At 37.0% G+C, this 27,516-nt stretch overlaps 1 protein-coding gene across 1 annotated transcript; it reads left to right on the forward strand.

Moving 5' to 3' along the window:
• The first annotated feature begins 4,257 nt into the window (after window positions 1–4,257).
• Window positions 4,258–22,178, forward strand: Tars1 (threonyl-tRNA synthetase 1). Its single transcript, XM_003470180.5, has 19 exons — window positions 4,258–4,444; window positions 8,136–8,213; window positions 9,957–10,147; window positions 11,818–11,941; window positions 12,442–12,563; window positions 13,015–13,132; window positions 13,294–13,358; window positions 13,443–13,521; window positions 14,431–14,577; window positions 15,361–15,459; window positions 16,430–16,596; window positions 17,913–18,075; window positions 18,359–18,496; window positions 18,824–18,901; window positions 19,059–19,159; window positions 19,255–19,359; window positions 20,213–20,285; window positions 21,237–21,351; window positions 21,651–22,178. Exons 1-19 carry the CDS (start codon window positions 4,307–4,309, stop codon window positions 21,797–21,799), a joined length of 2,250 nt encoding a protein of 749 aa, XP_003470228.4. The 5' UTR covers window positions 4,258–4,306; the 3' UTR covers window positions 21,800–22,178.
• The last annotated feature ends 5,338 nt before the right edge of the window (window positions 22,179–27,516 follow it).

A 27,516-nucleotide genomic window follows, 5' to 3' on the forward strand; every position in this document is an offset into this window, starting at 1 on the left:
TTTGTTCCCTTCCCCTTCCTCTAACCCTTTTTGCCCTTCCCATGTGAAAAGCTCTATTTCCATTATTTTCATAAGCCCACCAACAGATAAATAAAGAAAACGTGGTCTAGAATTACATTCTTCAATTAAATTAAAGATAATAAAGCATCTATGCCTTTTGGTCAATTTGTGAGAAAGAAAAGCTGTTATATACTAAATTTCTAAACTGATAAGAGTTTGATCCATAGGTCAGATACATGGAGCATTACACAAGTACAACTGATGAACCAAAAAAAAAAAATAATAATAATAATAGGTAAGATTAAGGGGGAATGAGTGCCAACCTCTATGTAGATTTTAACACTTAGCAAGCTGGGCCTGCAGGTAGGTTTGTTTCCTTTGGAAGGCTCACAGTTGTTCTTATCATGACTATCAACTCATTTTGATGGTAGTGCAACTAGTATTTAACTGCAGCAGCAGCCTACTGTCCCAGTAAGCAGGACGTGTGGGCCACAGTATGGCTGCTGAGGCTTCTGCCTGCACTGAACATTAGTCTTGAGCATTCTTCTGAGCATTATCAAAAAGAACATTGACTTTTTTGCAGTGTTTCTTAGCCAATGTGCAGGAGATTAAAATGCAAAGAAGCTAAGTTGCACACACAGCTTTGGAGCAACACTGCATAGTAGTATTGGTACCAGTTCTAGTCAGACTAGAGGTAGGTGGCTAGAGCTAGGTCAGTTGCTTCAAATTCTCCACATAATTTCTGAATTACAATTGAGGACAAGAAGAGGATCCTGAATGAATAATTATTTTTACTTTAATTCATTTGCCAGCTATGTGGTCTTTTTTTTTTTTTTTTTTTTTTTTTTGTGGTACTGGGGATCGAACTCACAACCTTGCACTTGCCAGGTAGGCGCTTATGCCACTGTGCTAAATCCCCAGCCCTAGCTATGTTTCTTAAGATTTAGGAAAACATTTTTTATTTGATTGGTTTTATGAGAAACGATCTGCAATATAGTCCAGGCAGACCCTGAACTTGAAATCCTAATTTAGGACCCCAAATCCTGGTATTACAAGCACATAGTAACACAACTGACTCAGGAAAATATTTTTAAAGGTGTAACTGACAATAACAACAAAAAGATATACAACTTTATAATAAAGATAATATACTCATTTAAGGGACTTAGGCAGAAAAACTTTTCAATTAAATTATTGCAAACCTAAAGGTGAAGACAGTTGTTAAATGTTTAAAAACACTTGTACTTAAAGTCTCAGTCTCAAGAAAGGAGTAAGTCATAGGTGATCTAAGAGAAACCAGAGTAGGTTGGAAAATATGTTTCAGTTTTACTACTGGGAATGAAACGGCTGGACATGGCGGTGCATGCTGTAGTCTCAGCTACTTGAGTGGCTAAGGCAGGAGGGGAACACACTGATACCATCTCAAAAGAAAAAAGTGGAGCAGGGAGAAGGAAGAGGAGGAGGAGAAAGATGAGGAGGGAGATGGGGAGGAAGGGAAGCGAAGAGAAGGGAAAAGAATTGAGTGAATGAGCACAGAATACAGAAAGTAAAATCAACGGAGTCCAGCTGATTAAGGGAAGGAATAGAGTGACTCACTGAAACAAAAAACAAACCAAACTATGATTTTAGAGGAAAGGTAGGGAAAAAAATGTATCTTTAAGGAAAGGATGGACAGACAGAAACAGGGCAACTTTCAATGTAAAAAAGAACAGTCTTCCAAAGGTGGTAAAAATGAGGACTATATTAGATGTTATTAGTCCATTTCTTAATGGAGTGCTGTTGACTGCCACTGATCTAAAAAGTAAGTACAACAGTGGACATACATTGTAACCTGGGAATCAGTCAATGCATTTATGTGCATTTGTGCATACACATTGTGTATACATAAGCTCTATTAACAGCACCATGTGCTCTGGATTTGAAATTTGGTCAATACTTCTAAAATTTTCACTTAGCCTTAAACAAACACATGATGAATGATGTCATTAACACCAGAGGGCAGTGTGCTATAAGAATATTTCTCTGAAGGTCCCATAGTAACTAGTACCCCTACTCTACTCCCTACTCCTGGCATATAACCCAGGCCTTTGCTCATTCGAAATAAGTGTTCTACCATTAAGCTTCATTCATGCAACTGTTGGCCACATTTCTATGTCACTTCACCACATTGATCTCAGAAAAATCATCTCTACTTTGTTTTTCTGGTCCTTATTATATTAGGGCTAGTTTTGAGGTTGGAAGAAAATTAGGGGTTTTGCTACTAATAACTAGCAGTACAGTCTTTAACCACTGTCCTATATTGTTCTGCTTTTTAAAAATTCATTAATCTTAATCTAAACCTCATTAAAGTAAAACACAAATCAGACAAACATCTTTTGAGAATAATTAAATTATTTTATATTAGAACACAAGAATAAATCCTGTTTGTCTTTCTAATAAAATTGTATCCTGGAACTTTCAAAAGGGAATGCCTACTAAATACTATTAATAATCTACTTTTATTATAAATCTTCCGCTAGATCAGTTGGTAAAGAGTTTTAGCTTTTTCCATAATGCAAGTTAAAAAGTTTTCAAACAAAGATTGCCTCAATACTCTAGTTTAACATTTATCACTGTGTGCTAGATTTATATCTAGTACTGATACTAACACTTAAATTATGCTTTGGTTTCTTCAATCTCAAAGATATATATAAATTATATACATGTTATGGTTGATACATTGTCAACAGTGTATAAGCAGTATATAAGCAGTGTAGAAGTTTAACTAAGAGACTCAGCAGGGACCCAAAGACCCTTACTTTGTAAATATCCACATCCTGTGCAAGAGGAGGGCACAGAGATTTTGGGGGTGCTGCTGCCCTGGAGTGGGGGTAGTGGTGGTCGTGTACACTACACTGGAGGGGAGGAGGCTTGTTTTTCCCCTTTTCTTCAAGGTTAAAATGCCTTGAAGTGTTACCTTGGTGCCATGTCATCTTGCCTTGGAGCCAGCTGATTATGGACTGAAACCTCCACAAACACTGAGCAAATAAACCTTTCCTTTCTTCATTTTGAATGTCGGGTATTTTGTCCAAGCAATGAGAGAAAAGTAAAAGTATATCAAGACAATAAGATCTATATTTATCTGTAACTGATAGGTGCTGCCAAGAGTACCCAATGCTTTTAGCAAATACAACAGGGAGACCTGCTCCATATGGTAAGGGTGGTCATAAATAGTTCCCCTTAAATGATTCTTGAGCACTGAAAAGTACGCATTTAACAGGTGAAAATACATGGTAGAATGCCAGGATTAAGGGTGGAGTAATTTTTGCTCAGAAAGAGATCTGTGGGACAGAACCCGAGGGAAAATGTCACTAAGACACGGGAGATGAAGGTAGGACCCTGAGGGCCATAAAGCCTATTTTTATTCCAAGAGCTCCTTAACAGTTAAGGAGCATTAAACAGGAGACTGCCACAAACACATTTGTATCTGAAAAGATTATCTGGTACTGTATGAACAGTGGATGCAGAAAGCAAGATTCGGTAAGGTGTATTTTGTGGAAAGAACGATCCTAAAGGTGGCGAGTGAAGAGGACTGATGCTCAGAAATAAAATTCTGTTAGACATGGCGATAGTATTCCTAAATGAAAGTGCGCTCTTTGCACTTCTGGTTGCAAATAAGCGATTGTTTTAATTTGGCTAGTAAAATATATACAAAAAGGCTATATATAGAAAAAGGCTGGATCGCGACACTTTTACGTGAGAATCCGTGGAGTCGGCTTATTTCCTTAAGTAAAAGCTCTGTCGTGTTTCCGCGTGCTCTTCACACATTAGACAATGTTTGAGGAAAGGCCCTCGTCTCCCACTCACCAAGGCTCGCATTTTGGGAAGCCTAAAACTGCCAGGGAAAGGCAGAAGCGGGCTGTCACTTCCCGAGGACCGGCTCGGAAGCCACAGGCGCCCAGCTCCGGGATAAATCCAGCGCGCCAAGGCCTTCCCGGAAGCGAAGATCCAGCCCTCTCAATCGCTACGGTGGCCCGAAAGGTCCTCGGTAGGCAACGAAAAGTCACGGGGAAGAAAAGCGGAGGCGCGTCGTGTTATTTCAGGTTGCAAAATGTCCAGTCCTGCTCGGGTCGCAGGTACTGCTTTTGCTTCAATCAGGCGTTTCTCAAGGAGGCAATGGTTTCCTAGAAGCGCTGTCACTTAAAGATTTTTCCACAGTCTAGCGAGGGGAGGCCGCTTCCGCCAGTTTTCAATTGGCTCTCAGCCGGTCCCGTGTTAGGGGCGGGATTCGGGCGCCTTCCGATTGCATCAGCTGGTTCCGCCGGGCATGCGTGGCTCATGCGCCGTGTCCGCAGGGTCCGGGCTTTCGCTCCTGCTCCGACAGTCCTTGCTGTCTTTTGGTAGTTCTTTGATGTCTGAGAAGGCCAGCGGCCCTGTAGAGAAGATGGGAGGTGAAGAGAAGCCGGTGAGTAGGCTTAGTGAGGCTCGGAGGCTGGACTGGAGCTTTCCTCGGTGCAGGACCGAGCCTCCGGAGGTGGAGAGACAGGCAGTGGGGCGCGCGCGGCGTGTGTGTGCGTGTGTGTCGGGGATATTTTGGGGCTCCATAACTAATTAGAGGCGCCCTGGAGCAGGAATTCTGCTTTTATAAAGCAACGTAGGACTTTGCCGCTCTTCTGCAGGACCTTCCTCGTGCAAATGGAGAAACCAGGACCCTGGTGGAGTGGCTTGCCCAGAGTAACAAGTCTAATTAGAAGCCCAGCGAGAATTGGAATCTAGATTTCAGAACTCCCAAACTCGTGTTTTCCGCCCACTTTATGCTGGAAGAACATGACAGAATCGTATTTAATCCCAAAATCTTGTGGCGGTGAAGAGCTGCACTTTAGGAAGGCGATACTGAGTTCCCAGGGTCTGACCTAACTTGCCCACCGTGTGTGTAATTGACCGGATGACCCCATCTGACAATTTATGGAAGTTCCATCCAGGCGTAGTGTCACATTTGTACACGCAGATCATTTCACCCGTAAACTTTGCCCTTGATGTCATCCAGCTTTTAGGAATATCACCCAGGTCATTTTCACACTTTCCAGTCAAGTGTTTTTACGATGAATAAATGTCCAAGTATTCATTCTGTTCACACACTGAGCTGGACAGTGCAGGTATCAAGATGAATAGGACTTGAATTTCTGGCAACAGGAAAACAGTCATAGTGATCTTTTGTAGGGGATTGCAGAAGTAGCACCTTAATTCTACTCAGTAGGTTTCCCTTGGATTGAGTTTCAAAGAGTGAACCCCTAGGTAAATGAGGCAGGGCTTCCAGGTGAGGGTAGAGAAGGCTGAGAAAAGGCACACAGACTGAGTTGTGTCCCTGACGTAATTTGAAATAGAAAAGATTGAAGGAGGAGAAACGGCGATTAGGAGGGTATTTGTATTCTTCATATGAAAGATTTTTAAAAAATGCAAAATGTCGATTATGTTTGTAAAGGCCAAGTCGGCATTGAGGTGGAGTTGCATTGAAAGCGATTGCAGCTGTCCAGGTGAGAAGCTGTGAGATCTTCATTACTCCCACAGGTCAAGTCTCGCAATAAATATATAGGTTGAGTTGATCCCTCAAGGGATTGAGTGTGGAAAATCTGTATGCAAATACATACACACTCTAAACTATGTAAATTTAATTTGTAATAAATAGTGGTTATGCATAGACCTTTTCACTGAGAAAAGGTACTTACTATTTTGTATTTTACTTCTTTAGCTTAATAGGACGTAGTAAACACTTTTCCATGTCCATAAATATTCTGCTGTATTATTCTTTTTATCTTATTTTATTTTCTTTTGGAGTTTATTTCCAGCCTGCACGTATGTCATTAATTGTAAGCAATGTTTAGATAACAAACACATGATTTTTCTTTCACTTTACCACTGAGCTGACCCCTCAGTTCCCTTCTGAATACCTACACAATATCTAATGTGTATATGAGACTGACACTGTTTTATAATGCAGTATTATGTATAATGTATTATGTGCATTAACCCATCAGTCTTAACAATAACTGTTATGAACTGACTTCTGTTGTTGGAAACAGGTATACGAACAATAAATAATTTTCTTCAGCATAATCTGTTGCCAGTACTCCTAAGCCTGCTCCCATCATCTGCCCATGGATGAATCATGCATTTGTTTAGGCTATGCCCTGCTGACATTTCTCTAGCAATTCCTGAATGTGCTTAAGGAAGGTGATTCTGTAGATTCTGTTCATAGTTCAGCTCTCTATCCCAACTTTTGTGTTGAAACTCATTCTCTTTCTTTTTAAACCTGTGCAGGTACACTTGTAATTAAGTGACTGGTTATATATATTAAGTGATTGGTTTTTCATCTGTTAAGTCTGAAAAGAACTTAACTGTAGTAAATCCAGGTTCCAGTAGAGGAGATATTTTTAGCTCAGTATAAAATTGAATATTAAGACATATTTTTTTAGCTTAGTTTATTTTTAAATTATACAAGTAAGTTATGTTTCCTTTGTTTGTGATAGAGATTGAACCCAGGGTCTCAAGCATTCTAGGCAAGTGCTCTAGCACTGAGCACTCCCATCCACGGTATCATGTTTTATAAGTTTTAAAAGATAGCAACTAGTTTGTTCATCAGTGAATGGAAAGATAGGCAATGAAGGTGAGGATGTAGCTTCTTGTTAGAGCACTTTCTTGAGGCTCTGGGTTTGGTCAGTAATACCAAAACCAGTATAAAGTGAAGTATGTGTAATATGCAATTAAAAAAGTACTGAGACATTTACAACATGGTGATCTGGATGTCATTGTGCTAAGCACAAAGTGTACGATTCTATTTGTATGCAGTGTCCAGAATACCCAAATCCGTAGAGCTAGAAAAAAAAAAAAAGTAGTTTAGTAGCTGGAAATGGTGGTGCCTGAAGTCCTTACACTTGGGAGGCTGAGGCAGGAAGATCATGAGTTTGAGGCCAGGCCAGGAGTGCATAGCACAGCTGCCTCAAAAGAGGAAAGAAGAGCAAGCAGAGGGGAGGTAAGGGAAGAGGAAGAGGAGAGAAAAGAAGTGGGAGAGGGGAGAAGAGAGAGCAGGGAGGGACACTAGTGGATGGGACTCTTCAGGGAGGAGATATGATGCTATAAAACTGCTTTTGGTAATGGTTGCACAACTGAAAATGTATTGAAAACTGTTGAGTCATATGCTTTATTTAGATGGGTTATGTCAATAAAATTGTTAACGATCAGACATTCACAAAATGAGATAAAATTCCTCCTTTACTACCCAGGTCAGGACTTACTATAAAACTTGCTATGACTTTACTTGCTTCTAATTAAAGCCTGTGTGTTCTGATAACTTTGAGTGCTGTGAGTCCTAGTCTGTCTTAACTTGAATCGTTTCCTCCTAGTTTGCTTGCCTGCTTACTTCCTTCATCTATTACTTCCTTCCATTTTTGGCTCAAACTCTGTCCTCTTGCCTCAGCTTCCCTAGTGCTGGGATTCCAGGTGTTGTACACACCTGGCTCTTCTGTTTTTAACATTCTGATGTTAAGCTGTGCACACTTCAGATACATTGCCTTTCTTAAAAACCAACTAATTGAAGGACATTACCCTTTGTCCCTATAGCAACTTGTTGTTTGGCATTGAATCATACTGTTGGTACAATTTTTCTCTTGCAGGAGTTTATCATACACTTAGGCCTTAGTTTCCTTGGAGAGATTTTGTTTGGGTTTTATATTTGTTTCTTTTATAGGGTTTAACAAAGTACTATGAACACAGTCTTTTGGTAGTACTTGTGGAATAGAGATGTGATTGTGTTTCTGGAAATACTCTTACTGAGTTAATTGCATGCTTTTTGTGGCTATGTGTTTAGTACAGGTCACTTAAAGTGACAGTCACGGGAATTGTTAAAATAAATAAAATGTGAGGAATTAAAACACTGTTAAGTAATGCCTGTCTATGTTTTTAGGGCTTGTCTTTACTGGAAGTTGTTAAGTTGACTTTGCCAGTGGTAAAATTTTCCAGTCTTTTAATGTCAATTTTGTTATTTTGGGGTTTTTTTAGCAGATGCTAAAATAACATTCTAAAATTTGCTTGGGAATATCATGATGGGCTGTCCAGTTAGATTAAAATAAAAAGCCTTCATTTCTTTATTGCTTACTTAGGTAGATGCTGGCAAGGAGAAGCAAAAGGAAGGAGGCAAGAAGAACAAGGAGGGCTCTGGAGATGGAGGCCGAGCAGAGGTAAAAGTTGTCAGCACACAGAAGCTGTCGTTAAAGGTCGACAGCACAGAGCTCTCCTAGACGTATTTTGTGTTGAAGGATTTTAAGGGTTTACATAAGATTGTGAGACGACATTAGAGAGAAAACTCAGGGACTTCGAAGAGTTAGGAAAGGTTAGTCTAAGAGGAGAGAAAGATTCTGGTGTTACTGCAAAAAGAAAACAACTAATAAGGTGATCTGATGGTGGGGATAGATACTAAAAATCAGAGAACAAACATTAGACAGAAAGACTTTAATAACTCATTAGGTCAAATATTAAGGGATGGAGACTTAATATTTGAGCTTATACTGAATATAACAGAAATCAGAGAAAGTCCAGTTCCTTGTCCTCCTTCTCATTTTCATTTAGATTTATCAAGCCAAATCCACTTGAGGTCTTTCAGGTCTAGAGAAAATGCTTCAGTTCCTTGAACTCTCACTGAAAGGATATAGAATTTCAAAAGCCAGCCCAGAATCCATCCAGTTCCTGTGTATTTTGTTTTAGGATGCAGTTAAGCTTGTCTTTCTACTGTTTTTGAACTTGAGGTGTTATAAATTATGCTTTACTTTTTGCTTTGGTCATTGTAGTTGTTTTATTGGAGACTCTTTAGAAAATTGCCAGAGTGTAGAAGTACAAAGGATGAGCTTTTTAAAAGTAGTGCAATAAACTGACTCTGAAAAGCTTTTTTTTATAAACAATGTAGTTACTAATTTTATTGTTTCCATTTACTTACAGGTAGCTCTGTGATCCCTCATTCATTATGTCCCCTACAACTGTGGGAGAAATTATTGATAGAGAATTTTAAGGTTTCTGTGTAAACAGTAAAATTGATGTTTTCAAATTTCATTTTTATACTTTAAGTATAATTCTATGTACTGTTGTGTGATAGCTTGGGAAATAGCTTTTGAATAGGTAGAAAAGGCTACAATTTAGAGGACTCAAACAGAATTTAACTCATATATTAACATCTTTTGTTTTAAAAGAAAAATAGCATGCATATCATAGGTTCACCACTACTAGACTAGCGTCTCAGGCAGTAGGGGGAGTTATTTTTGGTCATCTTTTTCTTTCCCATAGTTTTGGGATCTTCTGTGGCTGCTTTATATAAAACATCTCATTTAATTTTATCAACTGTATAGACTGTATCAGTTGTATTGCACTTTTTCATTAAATATTCCAAGAAACAAGCTCATTACAACTTCTTTGAATTTCATAAATTCTTTGAAAGGAATCCCCTAAGTCAAATGAACTTATAATTGATGGTGAGTGGACCTACAGGCTGACCAGCTGCATATTATTATCATCTGAAAAAGACTGAAACAAAATAGAAAAGCCAATTTTTATTTGCAGTATTGCTTACAGATATACTTAGAAGATCATTTAATTAGGGGAAAAAAACAGTTAAAAAGGTATCTTAGAATAGAAAAACTTACTTGTTACAAGTAATGTAGTTTACAAGATGATAATAGTTGTCAATTTAATGATGTTAGCAATGCAGATGTTTATGTTATTTATGCTTTTTAAGTTTTAAATAAACAGTACAAGAAAAGGACATTTAATTCTTTACACTCAACTTAGAATCAGATTAACGTAATTTCTGGTGATTTTTGCATATGATTCTTGTGTTGAATCAGTAATATATTTTCAGGTTGTCTGTTTTTATTTCTTTCTTTTTTAAATGCAATGAGTACTTACTGATTATTTCCTCATTTGTGGTCTTGCAGTTGAATCCTTGGCCAGAATATATTAACACACGACTTGAGATGTATAATAAACTTAAAGCAGAACATGATTCCATTTTGGCAGAAAGGGCAGAAAAAGATAGCAAACCAATTAAAGTCACCCTGCCTGATGGGAAACAGGTCGATGCGGAATCCTGGAGAACTACTCCCTATCAAATTGCTTGTGGAATTAGGTATAAGCCACGTCTATCTTGACTTTCTTTGGTTTATAACTAAACTAAACTTTCTTTTATTATCATTTCTGGTTTTAACTGCATAATATTTTTATGATGCATTTAATATTTTCATTTTGTTTGAGATTTTTAGAAATCAAAGTGATATGGAGCTTTATAGTTAGGAACGAAAGTTAATTTCTGAAAGGGTTCACCTTTCCTCTCTTAATAAAGGAATTCATATTGTTAGTCCTTCTGCCTTATTCATAAATGCTACAAAGTCAAGTAGATGATGTTTCATCAGTTTTCAATTAAATGTCTCAGTTTTGAAATTAAAAATGAAGGTAAATTGTCTTATGTGGGAATAAAATAAGCTATGGAAATCCAAAGAACCATCCCTGATCCTAAAATTTAACTGGGTTCTCCAGGTATGGAGGCACACACCTGTAAATCTAGCACTCTGGGAGGCTGAGGCAGGAGAATTGCAAGTGACGACAGACTGGGCAACTTAGCAAGAATATGTATGGATAATTTTTTAAAAACTCATTTATTGGGGTGGGAAGAAATTATTATTTTGTTGTTGTTGTTTGGGAAGAAATTATTTGAAGTAACTGAGAAAGATCCATACTAGATAATAGAGCAAAAGTTTTCTTAATTTGTTTTGATGGAATTGGTCAGTTTATCAGAACATCATAAAGTTGGAGAAGCATAAATTCATATGTGTGTATATGTATGTATGTGTATATATCTTAATCATTCGTCAATAGGCTATGGTCATGGCCTATTTTTGTGTAGCCTAAAACCTATAAGTGTAATTTTAAGTGAAGAAATCTACGAAAAATAGGCAGTAAAGACCTTGTATCTCTTTACAGAATAGGCTCACCATCATGTCATGTACAATTTACATGTTAACTTTAAAATACATAAATACATGTTTATTCATTAATTTTATATACACACACACACACACACACACACACACATACATACATACACACACACAAGACCAAGTTTTTGAGGACAGTTACTGATAATAGCTCTTACATTATCTTAACACACTTGAGAAGCAGTCTTGAGTGCAGAATCCTTCCAGATATTAATGAAGTTGTTTAATCCATACCTAAATTGACAATGTTTTTCATGACTTGCTTTTATCTTACTTTACCAAATACTCAGTTTGGTTCCATAGAAACCATAATTCTCTCATTGTATTGTTATATTTATGTTTAAATTATTATAATTACATACTGAGTTAAACCACATGAAGTCACCATATAAATTGCCAGAAATGGTTATCAGCAATTCCATGTTGCTAAACCTAAGTAATCAAATATCATCTATTGTAAAATAATAGTATTCCTAATTTTCAAGATCGTCCAGTTGCATTCCTTTTTTTTTTGTCTTGGGGATGGAACTCACAACTTGGCATTTGCCAAGCACACACTTATGCTGCTGAGCTAAATTCCTGGCCCTAGTCAAATTACATTCTTGGGTACATTTTTTTTTTTTTTTTGGTTGTTTTTTCCATTTTCTTCCGGAAACATAGACACAGCTATATAAAAATGTATAGAGTACTAATATATGGTAAATATGGTGGGATTGTTTGTTTTCTTTTCAAGTTAGGTTTTGCATGAAAAGAGATTATTATTTTGATTTTTGTGTTTTCATGTTAATGTGTATATTTTTTCAAGTCAAGGCCTGGCTGATAACACTGTCGTTGCTAAAGTGAACAAAATTGTTTGGGACCTGGACCGGCCTCTGGAGGAAGATTGTACCTTAGAACTTCTTAAATTTGAGAATGAGGAAGCTCAAGCAGTAAGTTTCTGTTCAATGTTCATTGAATTTGGGGTAAGGATATGACCTGTGCCATATAAGTGGAAAAAATGTCTTTGAATATATTCTGACCCATCTGAATGACCATCATAAAACCACAGACTGCAGTTTGATTTCAGTGTCCATATATTTGTCCTTGTTTTTTACTGTGTTGTGCAGTCCTCTTGTTTGTTTTGGACCAGTAAGATAAAATACATGTAATTTGTAAGTCATGTTCTATAACCAGTTAACAACCAGATCATAGCATCTGGGACAAGGAGCTATTTATTTAGTAAAACAAACATGCTGAGTAGCAGTCATTTTCAGGAAACAAACTACATTTTGTATGATTAACGACCATTTCATAATTGATAGATTTTTAAATTTGGATTTTTATATATTGGATTTATTTATATTAAATTTTATCTGTCTCTTAACAGCTATATTAACTCACAACTTTATATGCTGAAACTGAAACCATCTGTTTCTCTTTATATTTTCAGGTTTATTGGCACTCAAGTGCTCACATCATGGGTGAAGCCATGGAGAGAGTCTATGGTGGATGTTTATGTTATGGTCCACCAATAGAAAATGGATTCTATTACGACATGTATCTTGAAGAAGGGTAACTAAAGAGAAATGAATCTGAATGATTGTGGGTCTCTAAGTTTTTAGAGTTCTCAGCAAAGGAAGAAGAAAGATACAAAGTTCATTTCTTTATAGTCACCAAGTATTACAATTGTTAAAACTTGAAGTATTGCAGTTTACTTGCAGTAATAGAGGCTTTGATGAGTTCCAGTTCTAGACTGATGTAGGAAGAGCCCTACAGCACATTGATCTTACCCTCTTCTTTAAACCTGCTAATAGAGTTAGGGGCAGAGTGTATTAGTGTACAAGATACCACAATGACCAAGTAGAAGCCACTGAAAATTCTAAACTTTATGACAAATGTTTATTTTAAATTTTTAATCTATAATGAAAGGGTATAATTAATAAGTATTCTAAAGAAATGTCTTTCAAAGCTGTAGTGTGATTAAAGTAGAACACAGAGAGGTTTATGTTTTCTTGTCATTCAGAGGTGTGTCCAGCAATGATTTCTCTTCTTTGGAGACTTTATGTAAGAAAATTATGAAAGAAAAGCAAGCTTTTGAAAGATTGGAAGTTAAGAAAGAAACTCTCCTGGAAATGTTTAAGGTAAGTTGAACCATAACTAATGATCTACAGTTTCAGTTGTTAATATCACTTGAAACAGTTTTTTTATGACATGAAATATTGGCATATTTGCATATATATACACTATATTCTAGTAAATGTACTTTAAATCATTTTTATATAGTATTTTCCCTATTTTTTAGTACAACAAATTTAAATGCCGGATATTGAATGAAAAAGTAAACACCCCAACCACAACAGTCTATAGGTGAGAATATCAAATGTCATTAAATGCAACTGTTATATATATGTCAATTGGTTTTTGTTAAAATTCTTTTCATTTTATCTTTAGGTGTGGCCCCTTGATAGATCTCTGCCGAGGTCCTCATGTCAGACACACTGGCAAAATTAAATCTTTAAAAATACACAAAGTAAGCAATGTAACTTTAAGACTATATAAAATATGTTTGTTTCATACAAGTACATGTGTGTGTGTTTAAACTTGCATTGGTTTCTATTATCTGCCATTGCATATTTAAGATGATTTTTTTCTGTGATATCTTATATGTATTTTATATATGTAATGTACTTTTGTTGTCACTTTATCACTGGAGTCAGCACATGAGAGAAGGTGGGGAATTCACAGTGTCATGCAGTTATGTGCTGTCGTGGCTCTAAAAGTTTTGAAACTTACTGTGGGACTATATACTTTGCCATATGTGTTCCTAAATTACCCAAGTTCCTAATACAACTGAACCTGTCAATTTTATACTAGCTCATAAATATGGTGATTATTAGATTGCACTTTAAATAATGAAAATAGATCATTTCAAGACTTTTTTTAGATTCATTTCCATTTTTGCTTACTTTGTGTGAGATGCTGTTGTAGTCAGTGTTTGTGAAAGTGTGGTCTGAGCAAGTGTTGAGGGAAACAGACAGCTAACTTGTGTTGCAGAGTGAGTCCAATTCCTCTAGTCTCCAGAGCAATGCAGGACAGCAGATGTGTGCATCTTACAGATTTTTCTTATCAAAAAGATTAATGTGCTTAATGTAGTGGCTCATATTTATAATCACAGCACTTGGCAGGCGAAGACAGGAGGACTGTTGAATTTGAGACCAGGCTGGGTTACATAGCAAGATCCTGCCTTATAAAGCCTAGCAGCAGTAGTAGTGGTGGTGGTAGTAGTAGTAATAGTAAAGGAAAGATAGGAAGGGGAGAGGAGGCAGGTTAATACTGAGTAGGATGAATTTAATATATAAAGTGCTCATCAGAAACAGCATCTCCTAAATGAGATTTTTATGGATTTGAATGTTGTGTCATGGCTGATCCTTGTTTTCAGAATTCTTCCACATACTGGGAAGGCAAAGCAGATATGGAGACGCTCCAGAGAATTTATGGCATTTCATTTCCAGATCCCAAAATGTTGAAAGAATGGGAGAAGTTCCAAGAAGAAGCTAAAAACCGAGATCATAGGAAAATTGGGAGGGTATGTTAAAGAACAGTGATGTGTCTAGATTGCTTTAATTTCATTTAAAATCTAACGATTGAAATCTTAACTGGAAATTTTATTTGGAAGAGATACTCTAGATTTCTGGTACCTGTGATGTCATGTGCTGCATGAGCTATAAATTCTTGGGATTGTTCACATAATCTTTTTAACTAGTACTTTTACTGAGAGAGAACTAGAGCAGCATTTTGTAGAGCTAAAGAACTCAACTTTGGAAACTGTCTGGGTCTCACTATAAAGACATGGAATTGAGTCCCAGAAAGACTAATCAACTTGATTCATAACTAGATACAAGTCACTGATGGATTGTATCATTTTCTTCACCTATTCTGAATGTCCTCTAAGATGGAAATTAGATTTGATAAAAATGTTCTGTCCTGATACTGGGTGTCAGCACTGAGGATGGTGGCATCTATTGGTGGATTTCTTTCCCAGGGTTTTGGGTGGGGCAAGAATGTAGGAGAAACTTTTACTGTGATTCTTTTGAGGAATTAAAAGTATGAAAACTGTTGAACTGAGTTCCATGTTGGATAAACCTGACTGGATTGAGGACTGTTAATAGGCAAGAAATGGACTTGTCCTGTTTTAATCATCTGCAGTTATACCATTGACTTGTACTCTAGAAACACTGGATGGTTTCTTTTTGTTTAGAATTGGCCCTAGTTAAACTAGTGGAGCTTATAACCATTATTTGAACTCAGGAGTACTGAAGCTAATGTCAGTGATTTTTTATATATAATCTTTTGATCTTCTTTTGCCCAGGACCAAGAATTATATTTCTTCCATGAACTCAGCCCTGGAAGTTGCTTCTTCCTGCCGAAGGGGGCCTATATTTATAATACACTCATGGAATTCATTAGGGTAAACTATATTTTTTATTTTCTTTTGAAGATTTAGAATATAAGATAATTTGATTAAAAAGGTGTGATAAAAGGTAAGGTAATTAATTGTATTTGAGAAGATGTAAAACGATAAAGTGGAAATTTGGAGTCTTATAAATTGCTAAAATCATTTATTCCTAATATATGACTTTGTCATATACATGGAAATATATAGAGAACCTGGTGATCTTGAAATGGAACCTGCAGCCCTTTATATACGTAGGAAATTTATGCTGTGTTTGACCAAAAAGTTTGTATTTTCCTTGAGAAAGCAAGTTTTCTTGTTTCTTTTTAAATTACAAAATATTTAAAGCATATATATACTGTATATAGAAAGTAGTATAGTCTATATCCATACTCACCACACAGTTTAACATGTTTACATGGGGCTGTATATACTTCATATTATTTATGATATTAAGTCTACATGTGCAATTAAAGAAAAAAACAAACTTAGGAAACCTCTTTTTGATACATTCCCCCTTTTTTCCTAGAGAAACCTCTGTGTTTCCAAGTTGCTATGGACCCTTTTTGTTCATTTACACCTACCTCATATATGTACCCTTATTATTTATGCATTTAGGCGTCAGTCTGCACTAGTTGTGATCTTTGCTGGATATGTACATATCCACTTTATTTTAACTTGTTACATATTAGTTTATTACACACCTACTACAATGTGCGTGTGTTTTTTATTGATTCACACTGATACAAATTTTAACTTTCCCATATTACTGACCATGCTACCGTAGCCTCATTTAATAAGCACTCTTATATTCATGCATAAGAGTTTCTTCTTTGATATATACCACAGTTAGAATTTCTGGATTGTGGCATTTGTGTATCTTGAACTTCACTAGGAAGTATAAAATTAGTCTTTAAATTTTAGCTTCCCCTAGAAGGATAAGCATTGATTTGTCTGTATGTCTGTCTTGTTTGTTCCCTAACAGAGTGAATATAGGAAGAGAGGATTCCAGGAGGTAGTCACTCCAAACATGTACAACAGCAAACTCTGGATGACCTCTGGGCACTGGCAGCACTACAGCGAAAACATGTTTTCCTTTGAGGTGGAGAAGGAGCTTTTTGCTCTTAAGCCCATGAACTGCCCGGGACACTGGTATCAGCAGCTTAGAGTTTCTCTTAAAGATTTTCATATGCTACAAGTAGTCCTGGATTACCTTATCTCTTGTGAAAGAATTTTGTTAAAAAACAAATTATGTAATCAGAAGACTATTAATATCATTACTGTTGTATTATAATAGCTTCCATGACCAGTTAGATCCCCAGATCTGTACACCTTCTGGAGTGGTACTTGGGTTAGAGCAGTGAAGAAGGCGAATGTAAAGCAAGGAGATTGTGGCGTGTGGTGAATTCTCTAGGCTCTTCTTTTTTTATTTATTTTTTTAAATGAAAAGAAGTGGTATGACATGCCTGTGATTCGAACTAGTAGTTTGGAGATTGAGATGGGAGAATCTTGAGTTCAAGGCCAGCCTTGGCAAATAGTGAAAACCATCTCGAAAGAAAGAAAGACGTTATTTCCACAGCCCCATAGCTAATTAGTTAATATCCTTGAGGCCGCTCTACTTTCTGCTTTTCAAAGATGGGTGAAGAGTCAGTTCAGAGAAGACTTGGACATACACTTGGATATTGGTAGCTCAGTGTTCACAGCTTTTGATAAAGAGGCCCACGGGGCAGAGGAAGTATAAAGAAACTTCGTGAAGAAACTGGGTTATGTATGTCAGTGTTTGGATTGCCTGAATTTATTCTTAGTTTTCCTGGGTTCTGAAGCAGCTGCTGCCTAACAAGAAAACTAAAGCACTTTGGGGTCTGATAACAGACCAAATCCAAGTTTTATTTTTCAAATCATGTATATGATTAGTGTTCTTTTTAATGGTTCTGAGAATTGAATCCAAGGCCTTTACACTGAAGTATGTCCCCGGCTGTTTTTAAAGTCGTTTTACATTTTGGATAAAAAGTTGCCCACACTGGGCTCATTCTAGCAGTCCTCCTACCTCTGCCTGGTAGAGTACTGGGATTAGGTAGGCATGCACCACCTTTCTTGGCTTTTTTCATTTTTTTTAATCTTAAAGGCATTCCTGTTATTAGTGATTAGTGGAAGTACTGAATAGAAGACTTCAACTCTAGGTTTACATGGAATACATATTTTATTCTCTTTTAGTTATAGTTGATTGTGTTACCATTTGCCCAGGATTTGACAAATGTTGCTTGTATAGCTAGTTAGCCATAATTTTTTTTATAGCCTTTCATATGGTTATATGTAGTAGAAAAGGTTTTGTTGTGAGTTTTACTTTTTGGTGCTGAGGATTTAACCTAAGTTTCCTCATACTATAGGCAAACACTCTACATTAGAGTGCCTCATAGCTCTCCTGTGAAATGAAATATCAGTGAACTTCACATTTTTTTTTTCTTCAGCCTTATGTTTGATCATCGGCCAAGATCCTGGCGAGAGTTACCTCTTCGGTTAGCCGATTTTGGAGTATTGCATAGGAATGAGCTGTCAGGAGCACTGACAGGACTCACCCGGGTACGAAGATTCCAGCAGGATGACGCACATATATTCTGTGCCATGGAGCAGGTATGAGACCCTTCGGATTAAAATACTTGGAAAGAAACATGAAATAAGGGAAGCTGGGTGTGGTGGTGCACGCCGGCAGTCTGCGCTTGAGAGGCTGAGGCGGCCAAAGGATTGCAAGTTTGAGCTCAGCTTGGGCAACTTAGTGACTTACTGACACTGTCTCAAAAATGAAAAGGGCTGGGGATATAGCTTAGTGCAAAGCCCTGAGTCTAATCCCCAGTCCCACAAAAATCAAAAAGCAAGTGAAAGCAACCACTGTTTCTTTTCTGTGTTTTCTCTTAAGATTGAAGAGGAGATAAAAGGCTGTTTGAACTTTCTCCATACAGTATATAATGTATTTGGATTTTCTTTTAAACTGAACCTTTCTACTCGCCCAGAAAAATTCCTTGGTGATATTGAAATATGGAACCAAGCTGAGAAAGTAAGTGGTGGTTTTAATGTGGATATTGTTTGATTGAAATCGTCTTGTTCTGCTTAAGAAAATTAGAGAATTAGTTGCTGTTAGAGTAAGCTAAGTATTACAGTATTTTAGAATTGGTTAAATGTTTTTTGAGTTTTTTTTTTTTTTTAGTTACCAAATTTCAAGCTTGAAAAGAGGTATGTTTGAAAGTACATTTAGGTAGACAGTATTATAAAGCAGAGAATAGTGATCCATGAAATTAATAATACTATCTTTAATCTCAGAGTAGATTAAAAGAAGGAAAGTTGCAGATAAGTAAAAATACAAATCATTTTCCTTTATTCTTAGCAACTTGAAAATAGCCTGAATGAATTTGGTCAAAAGTGGGAGTTAAATCCTGGCGATGGAGCTTTCTATGGTCCAAAGGTCAGTGACAAACTATTTCTGGGTGATGTGATTTTCCATTTGTGGGTGAGAAGAGATTATGTTAAAGTAATTAGGGAGTGGGGGGATATCAGCGATCACCCAGTAGGTGAGGGCAGCTCTATCAGCATCTTATGATAGCCCAGGCTTTGCTTCCTAGGTTGACATACAAATAAAAGATGCAATTGGTCGCTATCACCAGTGTGCGACAATCCAGCTGGATTTTCAGTTGCCGATAAGGTTTAATCTGACTTTTGTGAGGTAAGTTACTGGTATTTCCTCTGAATATGCTTCTCTAGGAATATGTAAGTGGAAACACATATAACAAGGCAAAACAAATCCTTTTTTCTTTATAGCCATGATGGTGATGATAAGAAAAGGCCAGTGATGATTCATCGAGCCATCTTGGGATCAGTGGAAAGAATGATTGCTATCCTCACTGAAAACTATGGGGGCAAATGGTAATTTCTCTCTCTTTCTCTCTCTCTCTCTCTCTCTCTCTCTCTCTCTCCCCCTCCTCCCCCCTCCTCCTCCCTCCCCCTTCCTCCCTCTCTCATTTTTGTCTAATTAATGTAAACTGACTAAAAGATTTTATTATATGGTATGAACAGCTGTTTTGAAGAAGATGAGACATTATAGTAGCCAGTGCTGATTTCTTTTTTTTGGTCTTTTTTTCCTTTTTATCAGTACCAGGGATCGGATTCACGACTGCCTGCTTGCAAGGCAGGCGCTTATGCCGCTGCGCTAAATCCCCAGCCCCTAGTGCTGATTTCTTATCATCTTGCTTTGAAGTCTTAGCATGCTTCTGTTCTTCTGTTTTGATTGGTTCTGTTCTGTTGTGTTTTATTTGATTTTATTATATGTGATGGTATGGACAACTTTTTTTTGAGGAAAATGAGATTTATAGGAGAGGATAGGTATGCTTACTCCCCATGAAGAATAAATAATAAAATCTTTACCAGTATGTGCAGTGGTTTAAGTTTGCTAACCCCTCTGACAGCAGTGTGTGGTGTTTACTATGTGATGTACTGAAGTATGAGGCCTCATCTCTGTCATCAGTTTGCTTTGCTACTTGCTTGGCAACACAAATCTTAGGTACAGATTTTCCTTAATTAGTATTAGTTTTCTTCTCCTTGTTCTCCTCCCTTTAATCTTAGTGGATAGTTTATAAAAACAAAGTTACAAGTTCTGAAAGTAATCCTTGTTTCAGGAAAACATGCTAAAGAAGTATGCCAAATCAGACTGAGAAGTGTGCTGTATTTGACTAATGTATGGACCCAAATCCACATCAAATATTTTTATTTTCTTTTTAAGGCCTTTCTGGCTGTCTCCTTGCCAGGTAATGGTAGTTCCAGTAGGACCAACATGTGATGAATATGCCCAAAAGGTAATCCTTAAATATGACCTTCCTATTAATGTCTGTTATATTTTTTGGATCTCATAGCTGTTTATTCTTGGTAAATCAGCTGCTTGTAACATGACAGTATTATGTATTTTTCACCTGTGATAAATCTGATGGGATTATATTACTACTTTTCAAAATGATTCTATGATTAGAACACATGCAGATAATGTTTTATATATACTTGTGTATCTTATTATTTTTAAAAACTAAACCAGCAAATACGAAGTACTGCAGTATGATATAATATAAATGTAAAAAAGTTTAAGCTATACTATGACACTATGAAGTAATTTTGCTTCATTTTTAATGCAAAATTTTTCAGGTTTTCAACTTTGAGTTTAGTATCAAGAATGTCTGCCTTCTTGCAAAATTAACTTACTAACAAATGTGTAAATAGCCATGACAACCATTTATTCACACCTTAAAGATTGGAACACTGTTCTGTTTAGTATAGTAAATGCATACTAAGAATTACAGGTAATTAAGTTAATTATTGAACAGTGCTGTAGTATCAATCTTCATTCTAGAGCATCAAAATAAATTTTTCGTAGATACTCACTGTCTTTAAGAAATGGATAAACATTAACCAGTTGAAAATAAGCAAACTATGGTATTTAGACAACCTGTTACTGTGTGTGGTAGTCTTATGTGGAGGCTGCTAATTTGTTTCCTGGCAACCTTACAAAAGACTTTATTTATAAAAGGATTTCTTTCCCTTTGTAATGTGTTGTTCAAGTGAGCTGATTAATTTGATTGAATTCTGATTTTTAAGGATCTTCTAAAGCAATTATCTCTCAAAAGTAAAATATATTTTTGATTTTAAGTGTGGACCCAAGACACAAATTAATATTTCATGTTTATGTGTACTCAAAAGCATTTAATTTTAATTATTTGCATGATTATCCAAATCTTACTTCTTTGTCTGTTTAATAGGTACGGCAACAATTCCATGATGCTAAATTCATGGTAGACGTTGACCTGGATCCAGGCTGTACACTAAACAAGAAGATCAGAAATGCACAGTTAGCACAGTATAACTTTATCCTAGGTAAGAAGGAAAATCTATTTTCCAAACCCAGAAGAAAAAGTATGCTGAAATCTTGAGACTTAGATTTAAGTGCATTGTGAATTAGGTGGTTCCTTCAGCACAGTAGTTGTATGTACTGCACAGTGTTTTTTAATAAATCAATGTTTGAAGTCAGTTGCTCAGAAATGTATGTCGTGTATGTTAATGTGTCTGACACTCTATGATGGTTCACACATGCTGGGATTATTTCTCTTTAGATGTGAAAGGTGAATCTTTCCATGTCTTTAGATTCTCACAAAGCTTTTTGCTTTCTGTCTTAGTTGTTGGTGAAAAAGAGAAGACCAGCGGCACTGTTAATATCCGTACAAGGGACAATAAAGTCCATGGAGAGCGTACAATTTCTGAAACCATTGAACGCCTGCAGCAGCTCAAGCAGTCCCACAGCAGGCAAGCAGAAGAAGAGTTTTAACAAAGGCCTTCACCGAGTGCACAGACTCACCCAGAGGAAAAGAAAGTTGCTGCTTTTCCATAACATGAAGCTTGTATTCTGAACAACATCATATTATATTGAAGTTGGAATAGTTTGGCAGAGTCTGCACATGGATTACTGTGCGATCAGCATTTTGACCTAGACACATTGTAGACAGTGTATTTGATGAAGTTAATTAAAAGAATCATTACAATTATTTTATTCATTAAATAAACAATGGAAATAAAGCATGCAGAATGCTTTTAGTGTCATATAGGAACACTTTTTATAAATTTATTCAATTGAATAAAATTTTCCAAGTTTAAGATAAAAGGAAAGATTCTAAGATCATAGTGTAAAAATAAAAGGCTTATATTAACTTAAGTTTGTTGAGTTTTTTTTTTTTTTTTTTTTTTTCTTTTTTGGTTTGTTGTTGTTTGTTTTTGAGATAGGGCCTCACTGTGTAGTTCATTCTGGCCTTGTACTTATTTATGTAGTCCATGCTGGCCTTGAACTCATATCCATCTTCCTACCATAGCCCCTTGAGTGCTAGGATGGAGACCTACACCACCACTCCTGACTAACAGTAATTTTCAGGATCTTCCATATTTCATATGCATAAACATGCACCTGGAACAAATTTTGCATTTCACTAGTTTTTACAGCAAGTATGATGTAAGGTGGATGGATGAGACAGATCTAATGTTGTGGTTTTCAAATTGAGATGTGAGCTAGGTACTGGTAGTTGCAGGATAAATTTGTTTTGGGGTGACACCTTCTCTTTGGATAGAAATCTTTTAAAACATTTAGCAACCATGAGTCTAACACAGAGTAGACTTACACAGATTTTTAAGATAAAGCATGTGTCTTTGAAGAAAAATCTGTTCATGCTGGAGAAAAAAATGGCAGCTTGTTAGGGGGCTGAGTGCAGAGTCTGCAGAGAAATCAGATCAGATGCTAGAATATGACAACATGGAGAGGGCCAGATGAATGAATAATGATTCTTATTAACCAAGGCTTACCAAAGGGAAAAATAAAACTAGGAAGAGGAAGGAAAAGTGCAGGTGGAGAGCTGAAGCCCGACATGCTCACTGAGCCCCGTTTCGTGCTATACTAGGTGCGCCCAGACATCCAAGGTCACACTGAGACTGGGGCTGCCGATAACGAGTCAGCGAATCCCAGGCCCTTAACGGGAGGACACGGCACAGTGAGCAGTGGATCCAAGCAATATTGGCTCTCGGTGACTGCTGAAAATTGAGACCTGGGGCCCCATGAAGCAGCCAAAGCAAGCTGGCCGTGCCAGAGGAGACTGCGAGAAGCTCCTGGGCTCTGAAGCCGGACACCGTGCAGTTTTCTGACCAATCCATCCTGTGCTAGGAACACAGTGAAGACACACGGCACAGTGTGCAGTGGACCCAAGAGGAAGATCTGCATTGATTCCTGGTGAGTAGTAGGGACTGGATCCCATGGCTGCTGTCGCTGGCTGGAGGACATCTTGGAATTGGTCAGAGCCCAGCACCCTGGCAGCATCAGTGACACAGAGAGGACTGGTAGAGGACTTCTTGGTGTTGGGCAGACCCCGGCGCCACAGTGACATCAGATAGTTGCCCCTGGTGCAGAGGTCTGGTGGAAGACATCTTGGATTTGGGGCAGAGCCCTGCACCGTCGTGATATCAGTCAGCCGCCCCTGGTGCGGAGAGAACTGTCAGGGTCTGCTGGGGCTAAACTACACCTCTGGTTGGGACCCAATAAGCAGACACAAAATTGTCATGACTCTGTGATGTCCACAAGGTACAGCCTAACTTGCAGATTGACTGGCACAGAGGCTGGAGGCTAGTCTGCATTGTCCCTGCATCCCTGCTTGTACCTCAGATAACAGCAAATTGGGGAGGGCAGCAAAAACTCCAGTCAGCACACTTCAGAAAGACCTTAAGCAATACAGAGAGGGCCAGAGGCCCCCAGGACACACCAGTCTGAAAGAAACCAAAAACATGACAGAAAAAAAAAATCTCCAGCTGCCAAACCTGGGAAAATAATCCCAGGAGAAGTAAATACAGAAGAGAACCAGCACAGTAACCATCCAATACTAGATACAGCATCAGCAGATATAAAGAAATACCTTCATGACCTCATAGATGAATTTAAAACTGTACTTCTGATCCAAGTGAGGCAAGATATAAAGAGATTAATTAAATGATAAACTCCTCCCAAGAAAACACAGATGGAAGAATGGAGGATATCAGAAAAGAAAGAGAAACCTCTGATGAAGAATTTAAACATAACCTAGAATACATGAAACAGATCCAAAGAGATTACCAGGAAACTAAAAACTCCATTGAAAACTGGCAAAATGCCTTGACAGGAACTAAAGTTAGCCTTTTGAAACTTGAAGAGAGATTTATGATATATGATCATGAAAGAAAAGAACTCTTAAAAATCACAAGGAACCAGAAAGAAACAATTCAAAGGCTAGAAGACAACAAAAGGGTACATAAATTAGGATTAGGGTTAGGGTTGTTTCTTTTTGAACTGTTTTGTTCTGTTTTGATATGTTTAATCTTACCCTCTTTAAAATAAAAAACAAGTGTGGAGGACTGATAACCATATTAAGTTTTTGTTGGATCACTGAGCAGAACTGTTGGCAGCATCACTATTTGAATGTCACTTTACATATTTTAATTTTGTAACCTGAACAATTATTTCTAAGATGACAATATGTAACTTATCAACTGGTGATTTCTTACTATTTATTTTTCTGTAACTGTATTCCTACCCTTTTTCTCCATTTTTTTTTTTGTTTCTTTCTCTTTAAAAAAAAAAAAAAAAAGAAAGAAAAATCTGTTCATGGCTGACTGTTCTGTGCCATAAGGTGTGTTGTACAAATTCCCTGTTATTTCAAGAGAATGGTTTTCCAATTTTTCTACTGGTAAATGACTGGAAGAATGCCACAAAATTTCTCACTTAACTATATATTAATTCCTCTTTATTCATTTTTAAAAATTAGTATCTTGTCAGTTCTGTAGTATCCTCAAATTGCACGTTTGCAAGGATTGCTTCAAGGAGAAGCTATTCTGCATAGATGAATTATTAATAAAGGTGATAAATCTTTAATTACAGTTTTAATGAACTTCTTAATTAAGTTTTAATATGTCAGTGCTTAGCATTTGACACATTTGCAATTTTGTGTGTATCTTGAAAACAAATTCAAATCACTTGTTACATTTCATGGTAATGTTTTAATTCACTTTGAAAAATACTACTTTTTGGGCCAGGGATTTAGCTCAGCAGCAAAGAAAGAAAGAAAGAAAAAAGGAAGGAAGGAAGAAAGAAAGGAAAAAAAATACTTTTTATTTCTTTGTAATTCAAAGTATTTTAGTTGGGATTTTTCTTGAAATCCAAAGAAGAAAGAGCTGTTGGGAGGCTGAGGCAGGAGGTTTGCTGTGGTTTCAAGGCCAGCCTGGGCTACATAATGAGTTCAAAGCCAATGTGAATTACATAGTAATTGAAAGAACAATTACACAAGTTTTTCTTTTTTCTTTAGTGTTGGGGATCAAACCTAGGGCCTCATGCTTGCTAGGCAAGAGCTCTACCACTGAGCTATACTTCTAGCCTTACAGAATCTTTTTGAGTGATTTCTATAATATATAGTCAAAAGACCAACTGTGGCTTACATTTTTTCAGTACATATTTCAGTTAAAGCAACAAACGACAATGTGACTTTCCTTGGAACATTTACAAAAGCTTTATAAATTTTTCAGAACAATACAGAAGTGTAAAGTTGGCAAGACAGTCACCTACTTAGCTTAGTTCTCACTATGGAATCATGTATGTGAGGACCACAAAACCTCTTGTAATTGTAGATGTGTCCCATCAAACGTTTATGAGTGTTATTTTAATTATGGCAAATAGCTGGAAAAATTGAGCAATTACTAAGCCTTTATTGAACATCTAGTCTGAGTTGCACAATTTCTTAAATACAATAATTTGGGGATAATAATGTAATAGTAAGTGCCATATAAAGCCAGATTTTGTAAAGTAAAAGATGAAATTCTAAGCAAATCATGATGGAAATGATGGGAAGAGTGGGAAATTTGGGTAATAATTTTAAACGCTAGGAAGTTTAAAGCTGAGTAGCACTGATCATTGATTTAAGGTATACACAAGTGTAACTGGTTGTGGTCATGCATGGTTGTAAACCCAGCATTCTGTTAAGCTGAAGCAAAACTCAAGTTTGAGCCCATTTCAGGCAATGTAGTGACTTATTGAGACCCTACATCATCAGGCGGATTGAGTAGGAATATAGCCCAGTATGCAGACTCTGGTTTCAAAGTTATTACAGAGATAAAGTATGTGAAGAGATTGAAGTTAACGTGGAAAATTAAATCTAGACTTGCATCCTCCAACATCTTGTACGCCCTGTATATCTTGAATCCCTTACTTGCCTTTGTATGCCTGAAGAAACACTTGTTGATTCAGGACCACTGTACCATGACTACTAGTCAAGTGCTTCACAAAATGTGTATAGGAAGGGGTGTTAGAATGTGTTCAAAAGGTTTGAGTTGGGTTTCCGATCTTCCATCTACTAGATCTTCTGCATTTAATAAGTAGAAGACTTTTATTTTCTATTCTAAGTACATTATTCTCTTCTGTCTTATCAAGGAAAACTCAAATGGGTGGGAGTGGCTTAGGGAATCAACCTTCAGTCCTTTGGACTTCATCAAACTCATCACTTTCCAAGGCAACTTAGTCATGATGATATATGTGATTTGTTGTTTCTAAACACTGTTGCTGAGGCTCTTTTCCCATCCTCCTCACAGTCTGGAAAGTTTGTATTTGTAATCCTATGGAAACATTGGGATTCTGGCAAGTTACTTCCAATCTATCACCTCCAGTGCAACCCTTAGAGAAAATAAAGACAATGAGGCACATTTACAGTTATGGGCAGCCAAGGGCTCCTGCGTCTGGTCCAGATGAGGGTTCATGGAACAAAGGCCTCGACCCAGGGCCCAATCCAGAATTTATTAATTTGTGAAGAAGGTAGAGGCTCGAGGATGAGTGATGGTGAGAATGGTGGGAATTAAGTGAATAATGTGAGCTGAGCTAGCTAGGAGGCCAAGAAGCACCTCTGCAATATGCAGAGAGAAGAGTATGCAGAATGACCAATCTGCATAACACACTCGAGGTAGCGTTTAATGTTTAGGGGGCTGGTGCTTCAGTTCTGATATGCAAAGTTTTTCTGCCCTAAGAAGTCCCCTCTGGGCATAACCATTTAGTGGGAGACACTGATGTAAGGAAATGGATTGTCACTTGCCTTCAAAGATTACACAAAGAGTTAGCCCTCTTTATGTTGTTTAGAGCCAACCGAAGGGAAAAGGAAATAGCTTAGCCATTCTGTACACATCTCTACATGCCGGTAAGGCCACGTTAGGTAAGTGGAGGTAATTGTTCTGTATTCAAGGAGAGCTGTCCTTAAGGTTTTCTGCATACTGTTATTCCAGTTATTCCTCAGATCCCTTCTGTTGACTTTTGATTTCAGAAAATGAATTTTGTTTGATACTCTTTTTCTAATATCTTATCTCAGCTCTTTTAGAAGAGAATAAAGGAACAATAAAAAAACATTACAGAATCTCAAAACAAGATGACAGGAAATTAACAATGGTTATTATATTGCATATTGTTATTTTCAGACTAGTTGCCGAGATTACCAGATACAGGCA

This window comes from Cavia porcellus, unplaced genomic scaffold, assembly GCF_034190915.1.
Source record: "Cavia porcellus strain 051 isolate PalLab524CR breed Dunkin Hartley unplaced genomic scaffold, mCavPor4.1 scaffold_11, whole genome shotgun sequence".
Lineage (NCBI taxonomy): Eukaryota > Metazoa > Chordata > Mammalia > Rodentia > Caviidae > Cavia > Cavia porcellus.

Excerpts from the sequence above, each read along its gene's own strand:
- Tars1 (XM_003470180.5), top strand. The coding sequence starts at position 4,307 with ATGCGTGGCTCATGCGCCGTGTCCGCAGGGTCCGGGCTTTCGCTCCTG. Across the intron at positions 13,133-13,293 it reads CTCTCCTGGAAATGTTTAAG|TACAACAAATTTAAATGCCG; the intron begins GTAAGTTGAACC and ends CCTATTTTTTAG. Across the intron at positions 13,359-13,442 it reads CCAACCACAACAGTCTATAG|GTGTGGCCCCTTGATAGATC; the intron begins GTGAGAATATCA and ends TTTTATCTTTAG.